General features: G+C 38.6%; 1 protein-coding gene across 1 annotated transcript in view; it reads left to right on the top strand.

The window, feature by feature from the left end:
- Nucleotides 1–22,480, top strand: part of LOC132637557 (uncharacterized) — an 86,563-nt gene that overhangs the window by 59,602 nt on the left and 4,481 nt on the right. Inside the window, exons 2-4 of the mRNA XM_060354629.1 lie at nt 18,387–18,487; nt 20,910–20,964; nt 21,334–21,412. Of these exons, the coding sequence (XP_060210612.1) occupies nt 18,387–18,487; nt 20,910–20,964; nt 21,334–21,412 (235 nt within the window). The remainder of the gene's footprint in view (nt 1–18,386; nt 18,488–20,909; nt 20,965–21,333; nt 21,413–22,480) is intronic.

Genomic DNA, 22,480 nt, shown 5'->3' with positions numbered 1-22,480 from the left:
GTACAGACAATTAGGCCGTTTTGGCCATAATAGCAAACGGGACCGCATTGAGGCGTAGATCATAGATAAACGGACACACACATGACCCATTACCCACATATATGACTACAGGCCTCTACAAACCATAACAGAATCATATGACGGGACAGGGCCCCGCCGTACCCCAAATAGTCAGATATACAAAGCATATATGTCACAAAAGATGTGTACCAACATATGGGCTCCGGCTCAAATGGAGCACTCTATAATAGCAGAATGTGTGGCCTACACTGGCGGATCTCGAACCACTGTACCTGCGGGCATGAAACGTAGCCCCCCGAAGAAAGGGGGTCAGTACGAAAGATGTAGTGAGTATGTAAAGCACAAAGTACAGAAATCCAAACCATAACTGAAGTGAAGGGTACAGAGAGAAAATACCGGATCAATATATCAAAACCTGTACTGAAGACATATGTACATAATGCAAACAGAAATCATGCATAAGGCTCAGGAACGTGGTCACCACTCCGACGCTGGTGCCACAACACAGCATAACTCCAGAAGGTTTCAAATCTCCGTACAACCCCGTACATAACACATCATCACAACATATCATAAGACATATCACAGCATAACTCCATAAACGGAACCCGGCCCTATGGCGAGGTCTCGGGAACCGTAACACAGCATACTGCCGAATATATCATAGTGCGCACGATCACAAAACCGGCCCGGGAACCGGCGAACGATATCATAATAATGGGCACGAGCAGAGTAGTGCGGAAACTAATGCAATTTACATATCAAAACATTTATAAAACTGAATATAATCATATGACAACCCGTTAGGCAAACTAGTCCGGACAACTGATCAATACGGAGTTTATCTCACAAAATTACTTCTGAAATTGTATTCATAGTTCAAAATGTAAATCAGAATATCATGAAGTAATCAAAACATTATTCTTTAATAGCTAGAGTTATAAGCAAAAGTCTCTTTCCGATATCGAACAAAGTTAAGTCAATTAGGGCAACGAAGGAGACTCGGGGCTAGAGGGCCCACCTCGGTCCAAGTCGAGGCGGCATACAAATTTTACTGACATTTAACCTTATGGAATCAACCATGAAAGCTTAGGGGTGATTCGATCATGTTTACAAAAGTTACGAATGTTTGAACGTTGTTTTCAACAAAGCATAAGTTTCTAATTCAATCCCACTGAATGGAATAGTGCTAAAAGTAAACTCGGATTTCTATGAATAGAATGATCCCCGAGGTTCAAACTCAAACTTAGTACTTCTAGGACATGCCAAGAGAAGAAAAGGGACAGCTTTACATACCTCACTTGCGCCTTACGCTCGTCCAAACTCAATCCTTGTTTCGCCCAAAATCTACAATTGGTCATAGTTGCCAAATATGAGTTTCAAGCTTTTAGAATTTCAAGTCTTAAATTCATATTGTCTACCGAAATTTCGGCAGCATTCCCTCTATAAATTCAACGTCCCCGAGACTTAGCTCGGCCATAAAATCAACAACAACAACCACAACAATAACAACAATCATCAAAATCACAACAAAACGCATTCTAACATAATTTTCCCTTCCTTTCCACATAATGTAACTCTTCCATTCTTACTTCACACTGACAACCCAACATCAACGTTCTCATATTCATTTACCAATTCAGAGTTGTCCAATCATAATTCAATAACATTTCAAGCAATACTCAAGGATTCAAACAATCCCGACAATTCCATATTCCATCCAAAACTTCTACAAATGCGACAAAACCATCACAACACATTTTCAACTTACAAATTCATAACCCACAACAATAATCCACACTTAGAATCTTACTTCCATAATTATACAAAAATTATATAAAAATCACAAAATTTCCCATAACTACTTATAACCAATTTCAATGCCAACTCAACTCATTAAACCTTTATTCACGTCATGAATGTCACAACGGCACAACTATCCAACTAAATGAACTTCACTTCACCTCCCCTTCACCATACTATGGCTCACGGCCATACACTACTTCACACACACACACGGCTATGCACACATACATCACAACTCCATAATTCTCATCCCATTCTCATCAACAACAACCACAATCTAAATACTAAATAAAATAATTGAATCATTGCCCTTGCAAACATCCATACATACGGCCACACCCCCATATCAATATTTTCATGAATTTCATTCACTTCTACACACAACAACACAAATGAACCCTTCACAACATATAAAAAAAAGGGATTAAATCTTACCTTTCCTCTTCAACTTCTTCACTTGACTAGAATGCGGAAACGACGAAACGAACGACTTATCTTCCGAAACAATTTCGCCACGTTGTAGAGGACCCTTGAATTAGTAGGAATACCACAAGAAAATAATTTTTGGGACAAGATTTCAAAGGGTCAAATTTTTTTCTCCGTGGCCGAATGGCCCCCTCTTTGCTCTTCAAGTTTTGATCCTTGAATCTTCTAGTAGAAGATGACTAATGGTACCTTATATTAATTTATCACATGACTCAAATATTTGGGCTTGGGCCAAGGCACATGGCCGGCCACCCCCCTTGCTTTGGGCCTCAATTTCTTTTTTTTTTTAGCCCAATAATTGATGAATCTTATTTGTAATTCCCGAAACAAATTTCCAAAATTCCAAATTTTGCCCTTGGCCTTCCTCCTTATTTCCGCAACAACATTTCTCCCGAATATCACACATGTGTTAAATAAAATAAAAACATAGCCTTATTTCCTACAAGTCAAGATTATTCCAACTTTTCCAAATGCGCAAAAACGCGGGATATAACATTCTCCCCCCCCCCCCCCCCCCCCCCCCCTTTTAGAACATTCGTCCTTGAATGTTAGATTGGCCTTATAGGGTCCAACAAGCATTTCGGGGGAGTTTCTTTTTATGAGGCGATGAGAACTCTCGATTACATAGTACAAAATCTTATCTGATAGCTGGTCCTCAAATAATATAATTAACGTAGCAATTATCTTTTAGTAATCATATCCTTCCTTATCTGTCGTTCTGTTTTCTCAATAATTGAATTACTTGGTATTCACATGATTCATCATTCCATACCATAGGTTTCCCTTTTTCCCTGCACTATTACATTCCAACTCCTTTTTGCAAATAATTTCGTGCTTTGCCCGTCGGCTCTTTTTGAGGCTCTGCTTACTTACGTTTCTTACTTTTCACCTTTCTGACATTTTGATCTCCTTATCTTCCACTCAATTACTCTCTTTCCTTTTTATAAATTTGGAAAAATTTGGGCAGAGGTTCCTCTGTACTTCTTACTATCCCAACACCTGCACGCAGAAATACCAACAATGCCTCACAGGGCCAACATATATACGTACGTATCATATCGTATCATAGCCACACAAAGCTAATAATTTCAAGTAAAAGTATGAGGATGTCGAGACTTACCTTACATACATAACTCAAATGACACCGGTGGCATTTTCCTATTTATTGCCCTTTTCGATCTTCACTTTACATTTCAATCATACTTCAAATAACTTCCCGAATACACATCTTTCGTACCATTACTTACCTGTGTACTGTGTAGCTTCCAATATCATCAGTCACTGTCTTCTGTCGATACCGTTCTTCGGCTGAAATCAAGGGTTAGTAAAAGAAAGAATTCATTTCCTACGGCTGGCTCTATCGCACGATCTAAGATCCAAAGAAAGGTAACACCCTAAATGTCCTGTAGCCTCCTGTTTATAGATGTGGTGCACAACACACCGATAAACAAGACTCTATGAGACACGTCCTGTAGACATTCCGAGGACAAACCGCTCTGATACCACTTTTGTCACGACCCAGCCCCGTGGGCCGCGACTGGTGCCCTACTTGGGCACCCAAACGGACAAACATACCAAATCGTCATATAATAGCTAGGTCAATTTTCAAATTCATCATTTTAAACGGATATGAAAATCATTATCTTAAGCGGTCACACGTACAACAATATTGCATCAGAGTCAGAAGGGACGGCGGAATACACATCGCCGAATATATACACACATATACAAACATACAGGCCATTTAGGCCGCATCAAAATCTGATAGATTGGCGGAATGTACATCGCCAGATACAGACACACGTACAGACAATTTGGCCGTTTTGGCCATAATAGCAAACGGGACCGCATTGAGACGTAGATCATAGATAAACGGACACACACATGACCCATTACCCACATATATGACTACAGGCCTCTACAAACCATAACAGAATCATATGACGGGACAGGGCCCCGCCGTACCCCAAATAGTCAGATATACAAAGCATATATATGTCACAAAAGATGTGTACCAACATATGGGCTCCGGATCAAAAGGAGCACCTATAATAGCAGAATGTGTGGCCAACACTGGCGGATCTCGAACCACTGTACCTGCGAGCATGAAACGCAACCCCCCGAAGAAAGGGGGTCAGTACGAAAGATGTACTGAGTATGTAAAGCATAAAGTACAGAAATCCAAACCATAACTGAAGTGAAGGGTACAGAGAGAAAATACCGGATCAATATATCAAAACCTGTACTGAAGACATATGTACATAATGCAAACAGAAATCATGCATAAGGCTCAGGAACGTGGTCACCACTCCGACGCTGGTGCCACAACACAGCATAACTCCAGAAGGTTTCAAATCTCCGTACAACCCCGTACATAACACATCATCACAACATATCATAAGCCATATCACAGAATAACTCCATAAACGGAACCCGGCCCTATGGCGAGGTCTCGGGAACCGTAACACAGCATACTGCCAAATATATCATAGTGCGCACGATCACAAAACCGGCCCGGGAACCGGCGAACGACATCATAATAATAGGCACGAGCAGAGTAGTGCGGAAACTAATGCAATTTACATATCAAAACATTTATAAAACTGAATATAATCATATGACAACCCGTTAGGCATACTAGTCCGGACAACTGATCAATACGGAGTTTATCTCACAAAAGTACTTCTGAAATCGTATTCATAGTTCAAAATGTAAATCAGAATATCATGAAGTAATCAAAACATTATTCTTTAACAGCTAGAGTTATAAGCAAAAGTCTCTCTCCGATATTGAACAAACTTAAGTCAATTAGGGCAACGAAGGAGACTCGGGGCTAGAGGGCCCACCTCGGTCCAAGTCGAGGCGGCGTACAAATTTTTACAGACATTTAACCTTATGGAATCAACCATAAAAGCTTAGGGGTGATTCGATCATGTTTACAAAAGTTACGAATGTTTGAACGTTTCTTTTCAACAAAGCATAAGTTTCTAATTCAATCCCACTGAATGGAATAGTGCTAAAAGTAAACTCGGATTTCTATGAATAGAATGATCCCCGAGGTTCAAACTCAAACTTAGTACTTCTAGGACATGCCAAGAGAAGAAAAGGGACAGCTTTACATACCTCACTTGCGCCTTACGCTCGTCCAAACTCAATCCCCGTTTCGCCCAAAATCTACAATTGGTCATAGTTGCCAAATATGAGTTTCAAGCTTTTAGAATTTCAAGTCTTAAATTCATATTGTCTACCGAAATTTCGGCAGCATTCCCTCTATAAATTCAACGTCCCCGAGACTTAGCTCGGCCATAATATCAACAACAACAACCTCAACAATAACAACAATCATCAAAATCACAACAAAACGCATTCTAACATAATTTTCCCTTCCTTTCCACATAATGTAACTCTTCCATTCTTACTTCACACTTCCAACCCAACATCAACGTTCTCATATTCATTTACCAATTCAGAGTTGTCCAATCATAATTCAATAACATTTCAAGCTATACTCAAGGATTCAAACAATCCCGACAATTTCATATTCCATCCAAAACTTCTACAAATGCGACAAAACCATCACAACACATTTTCTACTTACAAATTCATAACCCACAACAATAATCCACACTTAGAATCTTACTTCCATAATTATACAAAAATTATATAAAAATCACAAAATTTCCCATAACTACTTATAACCAATTTCAATGCCAACTCAACTCATTAAACCTTTATTCACGCCATGAATGTCACAACGACACAACTATCCAACTAAATGAACTTCACTTCACCTCCCCTTCACCATACTATGGCTCACGGCCATACACTACTTCACACACACACACGGCTATGCACACACACATCACAACTCCATAATTCTCATCCCATACTCATCAACAACAACCACAATCTAAATACTAAATAAAACAATTGAATCATTGCCCTTGCAAACCATCCATACATACGGCCACACCCCCATATCCATATTTTCATGAATTTCATTCACTTCTACACACAACAACACAAATGAACCCTTCACAACATATAAAAAAAAGGGATTAAATCTTACCTTTCCTCTTCAACTTCTTCACTTGACTAGAATGCGGAAACGACGAAACGAACGACTTATCTTCCGAAACAATTTTGCCACGTTGTAGAGGACCCTTGAATTAGTAGGAATACCACAAGAAAATAATTTTTGGGACAAGATTTCAAAGGCTCAAATTTTTTTCTCCATGGCCGAATGGCCCTCTCTTTGCTCTTCAAGTTTTGATCCTTGAATCTTCTAGTAGAAGATGACTAATGGTCCCTTATATTAATTTATCACATGACTCAAATATTTGGGCTTGGGCCAAGGCACATGGCCGGCCACCCCTTGCTTTGGGCCTCAATTTCTCTTTCTTTTTTTTTTAGCCCAATAATTGATGAATCTTATTTGTAATTCCCAAAACAAAATTCCAAAATTCCAAATTTTGCCCTTGGCCTTCCTCCGTATTTCCGCAACAATATTTCTCCCGAATATCACACATGTGTTAAATAAAATAAAAACATAGCCTTATCTCCTACAAGTCAAGATTATTCCATCTTTTCCAAATGCGCAAAAACGCGGGATATAACAACAACCAATAAGAGTAGATAAATAACACATACCTGAGGATAATCATGATGTAGTCTGGATCTGTTCTGGAGCTGAAAATAGATGAGGATATTTAGACTTCATATCTTCTTTAGCTTCCTAAGTCATCTCCTCCGTCTTCTTGTTTCTCCATAGGACTTTAACTGAAGCTACATCCTTAGTTCTCAATCTCCAAACCTGTCTATCTAAAATGACAATGGGAACCTCTTCATATGAGAGATGCGCAGTAACCTGAATATCACTAATGGGCACAACTCCTGAAGGATCTCGAATACACTTGCGAAGTATTGACACATGGAAAACTGGGTGGACTGACTCCAAGTCTGAAGGTAGATCTAACTCATAGGCCACCTGGCCTACTTTGCAAACAATTCTTTAGGGTCCAATGTATTGAGGACTAAGTTTACCTTTCTTACCAAATCTCATAACACCTTTCATCTATGACACTTTCAAGAATACCCAGTCACCAATCTGGAATTTAAGTCTCGTTGGTGATTATCTACATAAGACTTTTGACGACTCTGAGCAGCCAATAATCGATCCTGAATAAACTTGACCTTCTCCACTACTTGCTGAATCAAATTTGGCCCTATTAATTTAGTATCCCCTACTTCGAACCATCCAATTGGTGATCTACACTTGCGCCCATATAAAGCCTCATACGGGGCTATCTGGATACTAGAATGATAATTGTTGTTATATGCAAACTCAATGAGCGGCAAATGATCATCTCAATTGCCTCCGAAGTCTAGCAGACTTGCCCGTAGCATATCCTCAAGGGTTTGAATAGTACGCTCAGCCTGTCTATCAGTCTAGGGATGAAATGTTGTGCTAAGACTCACCTGAGTCCTTAAACCCTGCTGGAAAGACTTCCAAAAATTTGTTGTAAACTGCGCACCTCTTTCGAGATAATGGATACTGGAACACCATGGAGTCGTACTATCTCTTTGATATAAAGCTTTGCATAATCTTCAGCTGAATACGTAGTTCTGACAGGTAGAAAATGAGTTGATGTCATAAGTCTATCCACAATTACCCATATGGAATAATACTTATGCTGAGAACGAGGCAAGCCTACAATAAAATCCATGTTGATTACTTCTCATTTCCAAGTCGGAATTTCCATAGCTTGTAACAATTCACCAGGCTTCTGATGCTCGATCTTTACCTGCTGACAGTTTGGACATTGAGCTACAAACTCTACTATGTCTTTCTTCATTCCATCCCACTAATAAATTGACTTAATATCATGATACATCTTTGTCACACCCGGATGGACAGAATAATAGGAATAATGGGCTTCCCCCAAAACATGGCGATGTAACCCTGGAATATCAAGAACACATAGTCTACCTCGGTACCTGAGAACTCCATCTGCAGAAATCTCAAATGATGACCTTTATTTTGAGGAAACATATCTCTATAATGAACTAACATGGGATCCTCATATTGGCGCTCTTTCACCTCAACTACCAAAGACGAGACAGTTGAATCTTGAGTAGTAACTCCCGTATCGCCCGAGTCTAACAATCGAACTCCTAGGCTAGCTAACCGCTGAAGCTCACGGGATAGCTTCCTTTTCTCTAGCTGAACATCACATAAGCTACCCATGGATTTGCAGCTAAGAGCATCAGCTACTACATTTGTCTTTCTAGGATGATACAAGATGCTAACATCATAGTCTTTCAATAGTTCCAACCATCGCCTTTGTCGCAAATTTAACTTTTTATGCTTGAAAATACTGGAGGCTCCTATGGTCTGTATAGATATCAACATGAATGCTATACAAATAGTGCCTCCACATCTTCAATGCATGAATCACCGCAGCTAGTTCTAGATCGTGGGTTGGGTAGTTTTTCTCATGTTTCTGCAACTGTCTTGAAGCATAAGCAATGACTTTACCGTGCTGCATCAATACACAACCTAGTCCAATGCCCGAGTCATCAAAATAAATAACATAGCCCTCTGATCCTTCTGGAAGTGTCAGAACCAGGGCCGAAGTCAATCTATTCTTCAACTCCTAAAAACTGTGCTCGCAAGCATTCGTCCATTGAGATTTAGCTACTTTTTGAGTCAACTTCGTCAGTGGTGCAGAAATAGAAGAAAACCTTCTACAAATCTTCTATAATAGCCTTCCAAACCCAAAAAACTACGAACTTCAGTAGGTGTTGTAGGTCTCGGCCAAGTCTTCACAACTTCAATCTTTTGAGCATCTATCCGAATACCATTAGCTGAAATAATATGCCCTAAAAAAGTTACTGAATTCAACCAAAACTCACATTTTGAGAACTTTGCATATAACTTTCGGGCCTGAAGAACTCTAAGAACAGTATGTAAATGATCAGCATGCTTTGCCTCGGATCGAGAATATACCAGGATATCATCGATAAACACAATCACAAACGAATCCACGAAAGGTCTAAATACATTGTTCATCAAATCCATAAATACCGCTGGTGCATTAGTCAACCCGAATGACATTACCCGAAACTCGAAATGACCATATCTAGTTCTGAAGACTGTCTTCGGAATATCCTTCTCTCTGACTCCCACCTGATATTACCCTTATCTCAAATCTATCTTTGAAAACCATTTGGCACCCTACAACTGATCGAATAAATCATCAATCCTTGGAAGTGGATACTTGTTCTTTATCGACACCTTATTCAGTTGTTTGTAATCAATACACATTCGTAAGGAGCCATCTTTCTTTCTTACAAAAAACACAGGTACTCCCCATGGTGATGAGCTAGGCCTAATAAAGCCTTTCTCAAGTAAATCCTTCAACTACTCCTTTAATTCCTTCAATTCTGCAGGAGCCATTCTATAAGGAGGAATAGATATTGGCTCAGTATCTGGTAACACATCAATAGCAAAATCAATCTCCCGTTCAGGTGGAAGACCTGGAAGCTCATTCGGAAACACATCTGGAAACTCATTCACTACTGGAACAGATTGAAGAGTTGGTGGCTTCGCTTCTGTATCTTGAACCCAGACTAAATGATAAATGCAACCTTTAGAAATCACCTTCCTTGCTTTTAGATAGGAAATAAACCTACCTCTCGGAGACGCTGTATTACCCTTTCACTCTAGAACTGGTTCTCCTGGAAACTAGAAGCGAACCATTTTCGTTCTACAATCAACATTAGCATAACAAGAAGCCAACCAATCCATACCCATAATGACATCAAAATCCACCATATTCAGCTCAATCAGGTCTGCCATGGTACGACGATCATAGACTATAACCACACAATTTTTATATACCCATCTAGCTATCACTGGGTCACCAACGGGCGTAGACACTTCGAAAGGTTTAATCGACTCAGGTTTCATGTTATGTTCCGTGTTTTCGTATAATTGGAAATCGAGAAATAATTAAGACTTGTGTGTTATGAGGAAATATTTTGATTCTAGTTGACATGACTATGTTGGTTATGAAATCATTAATGTTAAGACATCGGGGAAGGCCGAGGGTAAATTTGGAATTTCGGAAATTAGTTTCGGGAATTACAAAACGGGACTTTTAATGAATTGGGCCAAGAAAAATTAGAACAAATTGAGGCCCAAAGTCTTGAAGGGAGCCGGCCAAGACATGGCCCAAAACCCATTTTTAATGGTCATGTGTTATGCATGTGACCATGTAGAAGATATATATCAAGATTTGCCTTTGGAATCTTCAAGAAATCAAACAAAACAAAACAAAAATTGAAGAACACCTCTCTTGAGGCTCTCGACCGAACTCCATTTCCAACAACAAGAAAAAAATTCTAGTCCGACGTGATACAATTTGTTTGGCACAAGAATCACGTTTGCGGCAAGTCGTATTTTCAAGAAAAGGTAAGAATTTTGCCCCTCTAATGTTATGGAATTGATATGAATGTGTTAAGGATTGAGAATAGACGAGAATCCCGTAACTTTGATGTGTGTGTAGAAAGCCGTGTGTGTGTGTGTTTGGTATGCTAGCCGTGAGCTATATAGTGTGTAAGGCAAGGTGGAATTGATTTGTTAGTTCGTTAATTGCGTCGTTGTGACCTTTATGACGTAAATGATTGATTGATGAATCGAATAGGTGTTGGAAAATGATTTCGGAACGTTATGGGAAAGTATATACCTTTGGTATATTTGTGTATATCATTGTATATCTATGATGCTAAAGACTTTAAATGTGACTTATGGTTGATGTTAGTAAATTCGGAATGAAACAATGCAAGTTAGGATGTTCGTCGTAACTTTTGATGTTTTGAAAGGAATATGGACAATGACGAATCACATGAACCTATGAATATTGCTTGGAATGTTATTGGAATAAGTTTGAATAACTTTGAATGAACAAATGAATATGATAACGTGGACGTTAGTTTGATGTCGTGAAGTTTGGATGAAAGTTGTTGGTTTAGGTAGAAAGGAAGAATATCGACGCTTTAATGACTTTTGTGTGCCTTATGATATTTGTGATCTTATGGGCTGTTGTGTTGACATATATTGAGCCGAGTTAAGTCTCGGGGGTGTTAGATTTATAGGGGAAATGCTGCCGAAATTCCGGTAGGCAAAAATCAAGTTAATGGAAATTTTAAGCCTAAGAATCTCTAATTGGTAACTTTGACCATTTGCAGATTCTGGACGAAACGAGATTTGATTTTAAGGAGAGCATAAGACGCCTATAAGGTATGTAAAGCTCCCCACTTCTTCGTTTGGCATGTCTTAGTATGTTAGGTGAATATCGGAACCCCTGGAGCAAGTCTGCTCCTCGAAACCCGATCCACAGAATAGTTACTATTCATTCAATTCAATTGAAGCCTAAAGGCTCTATTTTGGTTAGAATGCAACCAAATGTCCGAAACCTATCGAAATGTGATCGGGTCACTTGGAAATGATTATGTATGACCTTTTGGCCTTTAAATGTTCGTAAATTATGTTCGCCGCCTCGATTCGACCCGAGGTGGGCCCGCCAACCCCGAGACGCCCTGTTTGTCCTATTGGGCTCTCCTTTTTGATAAAGTGTGATATGGAACCTATGATTTTGAAACGTTCCTCTATGAGATATGCTTCGATTATTATGATATGTTAAATTACGTTTTGAGCCATATGCGCCACTTTGGAAACGTTTTGTGAAATAAACACTCGTACCAACTAACGATTTGACTATCTTTGGTTTATGAAAGGACTTATGAACTCATTATGTGTTGAAAGGCTATTTTGAAATATAATTTGCATTTGTTCGCTCACGACTCCGCTCGTGCCTTATTATGACTTCGTTCACCGGTTCCCGGGCCGGTTATGATTCGTGCGCCCTATGATAATTCAGCCGTATGCTGTGTTACGGTTCCCGAGGCCTCGCCATAGGGCCGGGTTCCGTTTGGAGTTATGCTGTGATATGGCTAGTGATGCGATACGCTCACTTATGTTTGTGTTCGGGGATGTACGGAGATTCGAAACCTTCTGGTGTTATGCTGTGTGTGGCGCCAGCGTCGGAGTGGCGACCACGTTCTTGAGCGTTTGCATGATTTCGTTTGCATTATGTATATGTACATGATTTGATACAGATTTTGACATACTGATTGGTACTTCCCTTTGATATCCGGTTTGCTTTCAGTTTTGGCTCATATTTCTGTACTCCGTGCTTTACATACTCAGTACATATTTCGTACTGACCCCCTTTCTTTGGGGGCTGCGTTTCATGCCCGCAGGTACAGATATTGGTGATCCTCCACTGTAGGCTTCACTTTTCTGCTATTTCGGAGTACTCCTCCTTGATCCGTAGTCCACTTCTGGTACAGATATCTTTTGCTATGTATATTTTGTACATTTGACTATTCGGGTACGGCGGGGCCCTGTCTCGCCATATGTCTTTGTTTTGGATTCGTAGAGGCCTGTAGTCATGTTTGTGGGGCGAGGGTCCTATATGTGTTTGTTTGACTTTGATATATGGTCTTAAAGCGGTCCGTTTGTTATGATGGCCCTAAATGGCCCTTATGCTTATATTTGCACTTATGACCGGCGATGTCTATTCCGCCGCTCCTTTCGGATTCGATATGATATTTTGATATGTGCGACCGCGTAAGACATATTTTGATATAAATTATGTTTGATATGACTTTTATGAAATTTTGAAATGAGTTTGGATTCGGTAAATGAATGTGCGATTTGGTCTGGGTACCCAGGTAGGGTGCCAGCCGCGGCCCACGGGGCTGGGTCGTGACATTTCACTCCAAACTAACCCGTAATATAAGGAGTAACATATGACAATGTAGACTCTAGATCAATCAATGCATATACATCATGAGAAGATACTAATAAGATACCTGTAACAATATTGGGGGAAGACTCAAGATCCTGTCGTCCAGCCAGTGCATAAATACGGTTCTGAAGCGACCTTATGTCACCCCGAATGGCTTGGTATTCCTACTCCATGTATTTCATGCATCATGTGTGTGTGTGTATGTATAAGATAACACCCCGGGCTATAACCGGCGGGCATGTTACTAATGTGCATTATATATGTATAAGATAACACCTCGGGCTATAACCGGTTGGCATGGCACTAATGTGCGTTAAATATGTATAAGATAACACCCTGGGCTATAACCGGTTGGCATGGCACTAATGTGCGCTATATATGTATATTATAACACCTTGGGCTATAACTGGCAGGCATGGCACCAGTGTGCAATTACACCACTGCAGTTGGGCATGTTATATAATGAGATGAGCCCAAAGTGCGGCGTATATGATATGATCCTAGCCTACAGGGGCCTATATATTTATATGTATATGTAAAAGAGTCTGCATCCATAATGTACGCCCTCAGAGGCTATATATGTATATTATAACACCCCAGGCTATAACTGGCAGGCATGGCACTAGTGTCCAATTACATCATTGCAGTTAGGCATGTTATTGTCATGACCCGTCTAGGGGCCGTGACGAGTACCCGATACTTGTACCGAGCACCCCTTGTCTATCGTTTTACCTTTACCTCTTAGCAAGCCATGTAAACAGAGCCATTTTTTTTTAACATTAACATTAGCGGCGTCATTCTGAACATAGACTAATAAACTTCGTTATCACTTATACATCAACATTAGCATACCAAAACACCATATACCTAACTATACTTAACTGACTGTACATATCTGTCTACGAGCCTCTAGACGTAGTACACTTATACATAGAAAGGGCTGAGTACTGCCATGCCCGAATATATATACACAAAATAGTACCAAGGAAGTGAGGCTCCGGAATAACTGGAGCACTGTCAACACTGCTGGTAGAGCTTCTAAGGATCAAATCCGCCTGTCTGCTGACCTGCGCGGCATGAAACGCAGCGTCCACAAGAAGGGACGTCAGTACGAATAGTGTACCGAGTATGTAAGGCATGAATAGTAATATACAGAAAATATGAATCATGTATAATGACATAAGAGAGTTACAACATATGTCCTGGGATAGAAACATAACCTGTATATATATATACCCTTGGCAGGTGCTATGCGTACTTAGCTTTCCTTTAAGAATCTTTCCTTGTTCATATACATATACATATAAAATAGGACATCTCATATTGCCGAGGCGTCGGCAGCCGATCCATTTAACCATAAATATACACATCCCGCGTCCGGGCATCCCGCGTCCGGGACGATATCATATCATGTAATGCCAACTGATCAGGTGGATATGCGTTCATAACGCTCTGCCCTTACCTCCATTTTCCCCGTATACACATGCATATATCATGTACATATATCAGCGTCTATAGTGCTCTAGCTCTTTTATCATATACATATACGTGTGTCGTGTAGGTACATCAGCGTCTATAGCGCTCTAGCTCTTTCGTCATGTGCATGTTTTAAAAATATATACACATATCTTACATACATTTACATGTCTTATATGCATTTACGTATCCTATATACATATGTCTCATAGGCACGCAGGAAAGCCCAAAGAAGAATCATGTAGTCATCGGAGTGACGTAAGGTCGGTGACCTCCAATTATATTATAGAATACTCGTGATCGCTTTATCTCACCTTGAAGGAACGAGTATTTTAAGGTGAGACTACCAACGGGGAATAATATTAAAGTAAACGTAGAATTAAATCGGGGCATCATAGATGACGGTTCATAGACTTTGAAATCTTTTAGAAAATAAAGTCATAGCTAGGAAATATAAATAAGATTCAAAAATTAGTTTATCATTTTCATGTTTACATAAGATACTTAGCTTAGTCATCTTAGTCATAGAGTCGTTCCGGTAGTACGTATCATAGGCATATTCTCTTATCTAACATCATTGTTATCATTATCGTCATGGAAGTGCCCTCGTTAGTGGAGTCATAGTATTTATCATTTGGTATTGAAATCGGGATCAAAGGTTCCCTTTGGATTCACTTCAAGTAAGTCAAGCAAGACTGTAAGGAAAAATCCGAGAGTAGCAGGCCCACCTCGGGCCGGATGAGGTAGCGTATACGATTTACGTATGTTACGTGTCATAGCGTTACTTGTGAGGGTCTTAGGGTAATCGGGTCCCATTTATACAAGTTCTAAGGGTGTAGGAGGTTTTTCCAACAATTGGCACACTTTCTAGTTCAATTCTATTGAACAAAAAGTGGAAAACTTTAGGTGCGGATTCCGGGGAACCGAGTTGTCCCCGAGGCTCGTACCCAACTTATTTCAACTAAGACATACCATAGAAAGAAGGGTGAAGCCTTACATACCTCTTTCCTCTTCTTTTGCTATTCCGAATTCACGTTGCAATCTCGTCAAAATCTGCAAATTGGTCACATTTACCCAAACTTTCATTAGGGTACTTAGAGTTAGAATCTTAAGGAACCACTTGGCTACCGAAATTTCGGCAGCACTTCCTCTGTAAATATACCATCCTCAACATTCAACATAGCCAAATTCTCATCAATCACAATCCGGGAATTCAAACCCGGCCAAACTATTAACATAATTCAACAATCACACTAAAAATTCACATATTCCATTCAAGGTGCATTCCAACACTTCAATTAACATTCTACCTCCTTCAATACTCTCCAATTCCAATGAAACAACAATAACCTTATAATACATATATTCCAACAACATCATAGTAATACCATTACATGTCTTCCATACAAAAACATTATTTTCAATTTACACAAACTTCCAATTGCCAATACTTCACCAAACTTGTCAAGTCTTTATTTGCGATATAACATCTACAACACAATGATTAAGATATTAATTACAACTCGCTCATTATTCTTTCACAACTCACCAATATACACGACTATACATCAAGTATACACGGCCACACATACCATGCACACTCACACGGCTCCAACATGTATACACCACTACAATCTCTCCAAACTCATTCAACTTCCATTTTCCACATATCATTCACAACAATAACAACTAAACACTAATTAAAATAATTGAAGCATGACTCCCACACACATATATATATACACGACCATATACTATATTTCTCTCCTTCATGAATTTCATCCATTTTAGCATACTACAACACATATAAACCATATATAACACATAAAACAAGATCAAAACTCACCTTTCTTCTTCAACTTCTCACTTGACTACAACTTGACAACTTGTATGATTTTGCATTTTTCTTGCTCCAACAACAACTCCACCTTGTTAATCACCCTTTACTTGGTAGAAAATGATTTTTGAAGAATTTTTATCAATTTTTCCTTGGAAATTTGATCTTGGCCGAAATGGCCTTCAACTTTTCTCCTTCTCTTTCTTGTTCTTCAACTTCTTGAATATTCTAGAGGTTGTGTGATAAAGATGACTTAGTCATCTTATTTATTGACCAAATTTTATGTAATATGGGCTTGGGCCATAACCATGGCCGGTTGGGCCTCACAAATTTGGGCCTTATTATTTTTTTGATTTTTTTGGGCCAACTCGGTTTGGTCCCGAGTTGGGCCTAGCCCACTGACCTTTCGACCTTAAAACGTTCATATCTCCTTGTACCGACGTCACCTGGGCACCCACAACCTATGGTTGGAAAGCTAATTCAATTATCTACAACTTCTAGTTCTTGGTACTTTTCCAAATTCCAAACTTATAATACCGTTTTTGCCCCTTGAAGTCAGATCACCCGAAAACGTTTTCTTAAAATATTCGTTTGGAGGACTTCCACTTTGATTTGGCCCAAGGGTCCTTCTTGAGTTGTGTTTAACTTCTCATATGTGATTCATATGAATTTTCAGATGTCCCAAAAAAAAATCTCGATGTGTGGGTCCCATCTCAGCAAATAATCTGACGTTCAAAAATACGGGATACAACAGTTATATGATGAGATGAGCCCCAAAGAGCGGCGTATATGATATGATACTAGCCCTCAGATCCCTATAAAAGTATATGTATATGTAAAAGAGTTTGTATGCATAATGTACGCCCTCAGAGGCATCCAGGTTCCAGGTTGTTTCCTTCCAGTCTTCTTCACTTATGTTATCTATACTTATGTTATCTTTATGTCATGTTCATCCTGCCTTACATACTCGGTACACTTTCCGTTTTGACGTCGCTTGCGGGGACGCCGCATTCATGCTTGCAGTTCCAACTCCTCATATTGACGTACCCATCAGTAGGTTGCTCCAGTTCGGCGGTCCGGCGAGTTCTACTACTTCCGGACTTGCTTTGCTTTCATTTTGGTATGCACTGTATATATGTATATTTTGGGTATGGCGGGGTCCTGTCCCGACCGTTATGTCAGTTAGATGTACTCTTAGAGGCTCGTAGACATGTGTCATGTGTACAAGATTCTTATGTATAGCCTTGTCGGCTCGTGTCTGGTATGTACATCTTTTGGTATGTCCTTGCCGGCCTTGTTATGAGTTATGTGTCCTCGTGGTATCCTTGTCGGCTTGTGTACATATATGTATGGTCATAGTCCATGCTTCGTAAGTTAATAATGGATGACATAATTTCTACTTATCAGTCCCGTATATGTAGGCCTTATCGGCCCAGGTGTTGTAAGAAATGTATGAAAGACATTACAGGTAGGCGCTTGGCCTTACGGTCGGGTGCCAGTCATGCCCCTCCAGCTAGGGCTGTGACAAGTGGAATGCTCAACATGGAGTTTGTCATCTTCAAAAAGTAAGAATTTGTTGACATTGTGAAGTTTTGATGATTGATAAAATAAGACGACAAGGCATTATCATCGAACCAGGTTCAGAAACATGATCCATCCAGACAGAATATAATTATATATCAGAAAGATGACTCAGCAAAGGGAGAAACTTATTGTAGAAATAGAACAAGTGTGCAAACAAGCTCCATACTAAGAAGTCATAAATGAAAATAGAACAACATGTTCATACAGGTCATCAGGTACAGTGAATGAATGACCCAGAAGTGATTAGTGCAGTGGATGAGCTTACAGTTATATGAAACAGGTCTGTCAACATGTTCCAGCCATGATCTCAGAAGCAGTTCAATGGCATATGAAAAATGAAAGAGATTTGTGGAACAGGTACATGAACATGTTCTATCTGAGACAGTGCAGAGATTCAGAGGTAGACGAACCAGATGGATGAAACAAGTTCGTGAACATGTTCCAGGGCAAGTCCTACAACAACTTGGATTTGAAGAATTATGCAAAGAACTTAACGGTCAAGTATGAAAGATTCCTTGCCATATTTGAAGGGATTAGTAAGCCTTCTACAAGGAAAAGAAGCCGACTCAACAAGGAAGGAATCCAAGTACAACACAAAACCTTATGCGTCTTATTGTCCAATAAGGCGAAGGTTTTGTCAACCGATTTGCGGAGCTACAATGTTATAAATACCCAAGAAGAAGTTTGTGCACCCACAAAGAGAGAATTCAGAATATCGAGTGAAGAAAAAATATCCAAAAGTATTCAAGAATCCGGGGTTGCATCCTTAGTGCAAGAAGAAGGATTGAAGGAACTATTTTAGTGTATAATGTTCTCTAGTTCACAAGTTTAGATATCTTGTATTAGGTTTATTCTATCGAGTTGTATCTTTATCCGCTTACATAGAAGCATATAAGTAGATACAAACATTGGTTGTAAATTCAACTTCAAGTAGGAGTTTACTACTTGAAGGTTGCTTGCTAGTCAGAGTGTTATTAGTGAGATAGGGATTAGAGTGTACTTTCTAGGTTTCAGGTCTGTAATTTGAATTTGTAGTTGGCTCGTTGTAGTAGTGGAGTTGAAGTAAATCCTGTAGGTCTGCAGGTCTTGGTTTTTATCACCTTTGAGCTGGGTGGTTTCCACATAAAATTCCAGTGTCCTTTACCTTCCTGTTTGTTTTTATTCCGCAAACACGTTTATAGAACAGGTTAGGTAGCGTGTTCTATCCATAGACAAAAAATAGGTACACATTGGGACATACACTTAGGTCGTGCAACCTAACACTAAGGATTCACAACTAATGAAACAGAAATATTTTTTTATCAAGTTTTCTCCAAGTTAGGAATGTTTGACCGACTTATTAAGAGTACTACATTATTATTTTTATGAAAGAAATAGTCAAGAAAAACTACAGACACACAAGATAAGCCAGAGAAATACATATATTGTACTAAACCTTTGCAAATGCTGCAGAAGCTACAACTATACAATATACACCAAAACAGACAAGGTCTGTACCTGTATATGACAACTAAGTCATGGATTTTCTACAAACGAATAAAAAAATGATTCTGGTACATGTTTTCTAATTTGGACAACATATACATTCTATCAAAGAGCAACGAACACAGAGTAACGATGACACACATCAATAAAGATATGCTAGGTACCAATATCCCTAATGTCTAAACTGGAGCGGAAATAATAGGAAACTTAACACTAACCAATATGGCATGCCAAAACATAGAATATCAGTTATTAATAAATATCACTAATAAAAAAAATACTGTCCCAATCCTAACTTATGAACTGGTGCTCGTAATCGGACCCATATTGAAAATATTTCTAGATATTTTTATCATCGACGAAATTGACTTCACAAAAACAGTCACCCATTACAGTCTCTTTCTATGCTCATATATATACTCTTTAGAACAATGGATTAGGTGAAAATTCATTATATGTAGCGGTTATTGAAGTTGGTGCAATATAAATAACCCTAGTTGATTTCAGAGTTTAAAAATTGTAAGGGCTTCTAGAAATTTCAGGGTTTAAACTTGTAAGAACACTATCAGATAACGTCCTAGCAATACCACAATAGATTCCACAGAGGTTTATCGGAAGAAAACTACGATAGAAGCGAGCAAGAAAATTACAACAATTTCGTTGGAGGTACTGATGCGCGAGAAACCCTTCATTGGAGGTATACTTTAACCTTTTAGAAATTGGGGGAAATTAGATATATGGAGAGAACATAATTATTTTAGCAAAATTTTTATGAGAACTATTAGTGTACACTTGTTAATGTCGATTTTAGAATTACAAAAATAGCACATTTTAAAAGCGTAAGTGTTGCCAGTTGTGTTATGATTTGGAAACACTTATAAAGTGCAGCATTTACTACTAAAGAGCATGCTTTAGAAGCGCTGCCAATATTTCGGTAGTCAAAAGCTTTGTGCAAAGGCTGCTTCTTCAAAGCCTTCCCACAAATATTTTTGACAACACTTTTTAAATATCGTCTAGAGTTGTTGTGGCCTTACGCTAAGTGGGCGTTTGGCCATAAAAATTATTCACTTTTTTCCGTTTTTTTTTTTCACTTCTTTTACTTTTAGCGTTTGACCATAAAAATTATTCACTTTTTTCCGGAGTTGTATTCCGGAATACTAAAAACAAGAAAACTTGTTTTTCAAAATTTTTTCACTTTTTTCACCTTTTTACACAACATTTCACCAAAAACTACAATTTCAAAAAGTATGACCAAACACAATTCCAACTTCAAAAATTCCAAAAAAAGTGATTTTTTTTTTATATTTATGTCCTAACGGGGCCTAAATTTGTTGTAGTGTGTAATCAAATGGTCAATTGGAATAAGTTCGAATGTGCAAATAGAATTTGCTGGTAAGCTTAAGCCTTTAAGGGGCTGGGTATGTATTAAGTTTTGTATTTTTGTGTTTTTTTTTTTTTTGTTTTTTTAAATTTTCAAGTTAGACCCATTACCGAAACCCCATGGATTGGTTTGACCCATACCCGACCGATCCAACCTAAAAACCATAATTGTCTCCGGAAATAGGGGGGAAAAAGGGGTAGAGGGAATTAGGGTTTAATCTTCTTTCACCCTTTTCTTCATCTTCAAGTATATATATATATATATATATATATATATGGATTCTCCTCAATCGGGTATGCGAAGGAATGCTGCTTTATTTATCATTTTAAACTTTCCATCATCTTCTTGGTTTCTATTAAATTAATATGGGTGTTATACAGGCATGGAATCTGAAAAGGAGATGAATGATGAACAAGTTAAGAGTGTAATTGAAGTAATGGCAGCCAGTGGCAAGTATTGGTATGCTCTTTAATTTTCAGTAGCACTTTATTTCTTTCGTAATATCTGAGTTAGTCCCATTTTTAACTTTGATGTGGAAATACAAATATTTGTCACAAGCAACAATCTTCCTTTCAATGTTGTGTAACTCTATCTGAATGTAAGAAGGTATTACTACACTCAGTTAGCTGCATCTTAAACATTGTTTCATTGGCTCCATGTATTTGGGTTTATGAATCTGTGAGCCCAAGCAAGCGCACCTGGATATTACTGTTATAAAAAGGAAAGCAAGTTTAGCAAGAATATCTTTGACATAAAATTATATAGTGATATTACTGCTATCATATTCATATTTGTATGACCATTCATTTATTCTTTCTTATACTTTCTCCTTCAAGTTCTTTCCTTATCTTGTTCTACTTAACAACTTTGCCTTTCTTGTTTACAAACTCAATAAAGTTGGAACAAAACTTACTTAGAAATATAGCCATTATAGGTCACAAGAATGTCAGTTTTTTTTTGGTCGAGGAAGAACGCCAGATTCGTTAACCTGGGGCTAAATAAATTAACTGGGGTATATAATTGGTTGGCTAGAACAGTTCTTTTAGCTATCTAAAGTTATTAAATTTTTTTTCAAGTTGGCTAAATGTTGTATTTCAAAGAGCAAAAACTAGTTAAATTCTTGAGTTTTGCCTAACCCAAATTAGTCTTAGAACTTGGATGTGCTCGAGCTGAATCTAAGCCATAAATATGAGCAGAACCATCTGCTTCAAGCATTAGCTACTAACATAGCAAGTCAACTGCGCTAGCAACATGCGAATATATGACTTGGTAAGATTCTCATGTTTATCAGCTGGAATATGCTCGATTATAGACCTCAATTGCAGGTTTAATGACATTATTGTTGTAGCCTTGTTGGCGCTCAGATAATAGTACACAAGATACCATGTCTCTTTTTGTTCTCTTGTCCTCTCTCTGCACCTATATATATATATATATATATATATATATATCTTGAAATTATTTGGCAACCTGTTTTTGGTAGTATATTCTACTTGATCTACTGGTGTAATCCAAATAATAATTTTC

Source organism: Lycium barbarum, chromosome 4 (genome assembly GCF_019175385.1).
Source record: "Lycium barbarum isolate Lr01 chromosome 4, ASM1917538v2, whole genome shotgun sequence".
NCBI classification, from domain to species: domain Eukaryota; kingdom Viridiplantae; phylum Streptophyta; class Magnoliopsida; order Solanales; family Solanaceae; genus Lycium; species Lycium barbarum.
The sequence above is the reverse complement of the archived record's forward strand: the minus strand, read 5'-3'. Positions and strand labels throughout refer to the sequence as shown.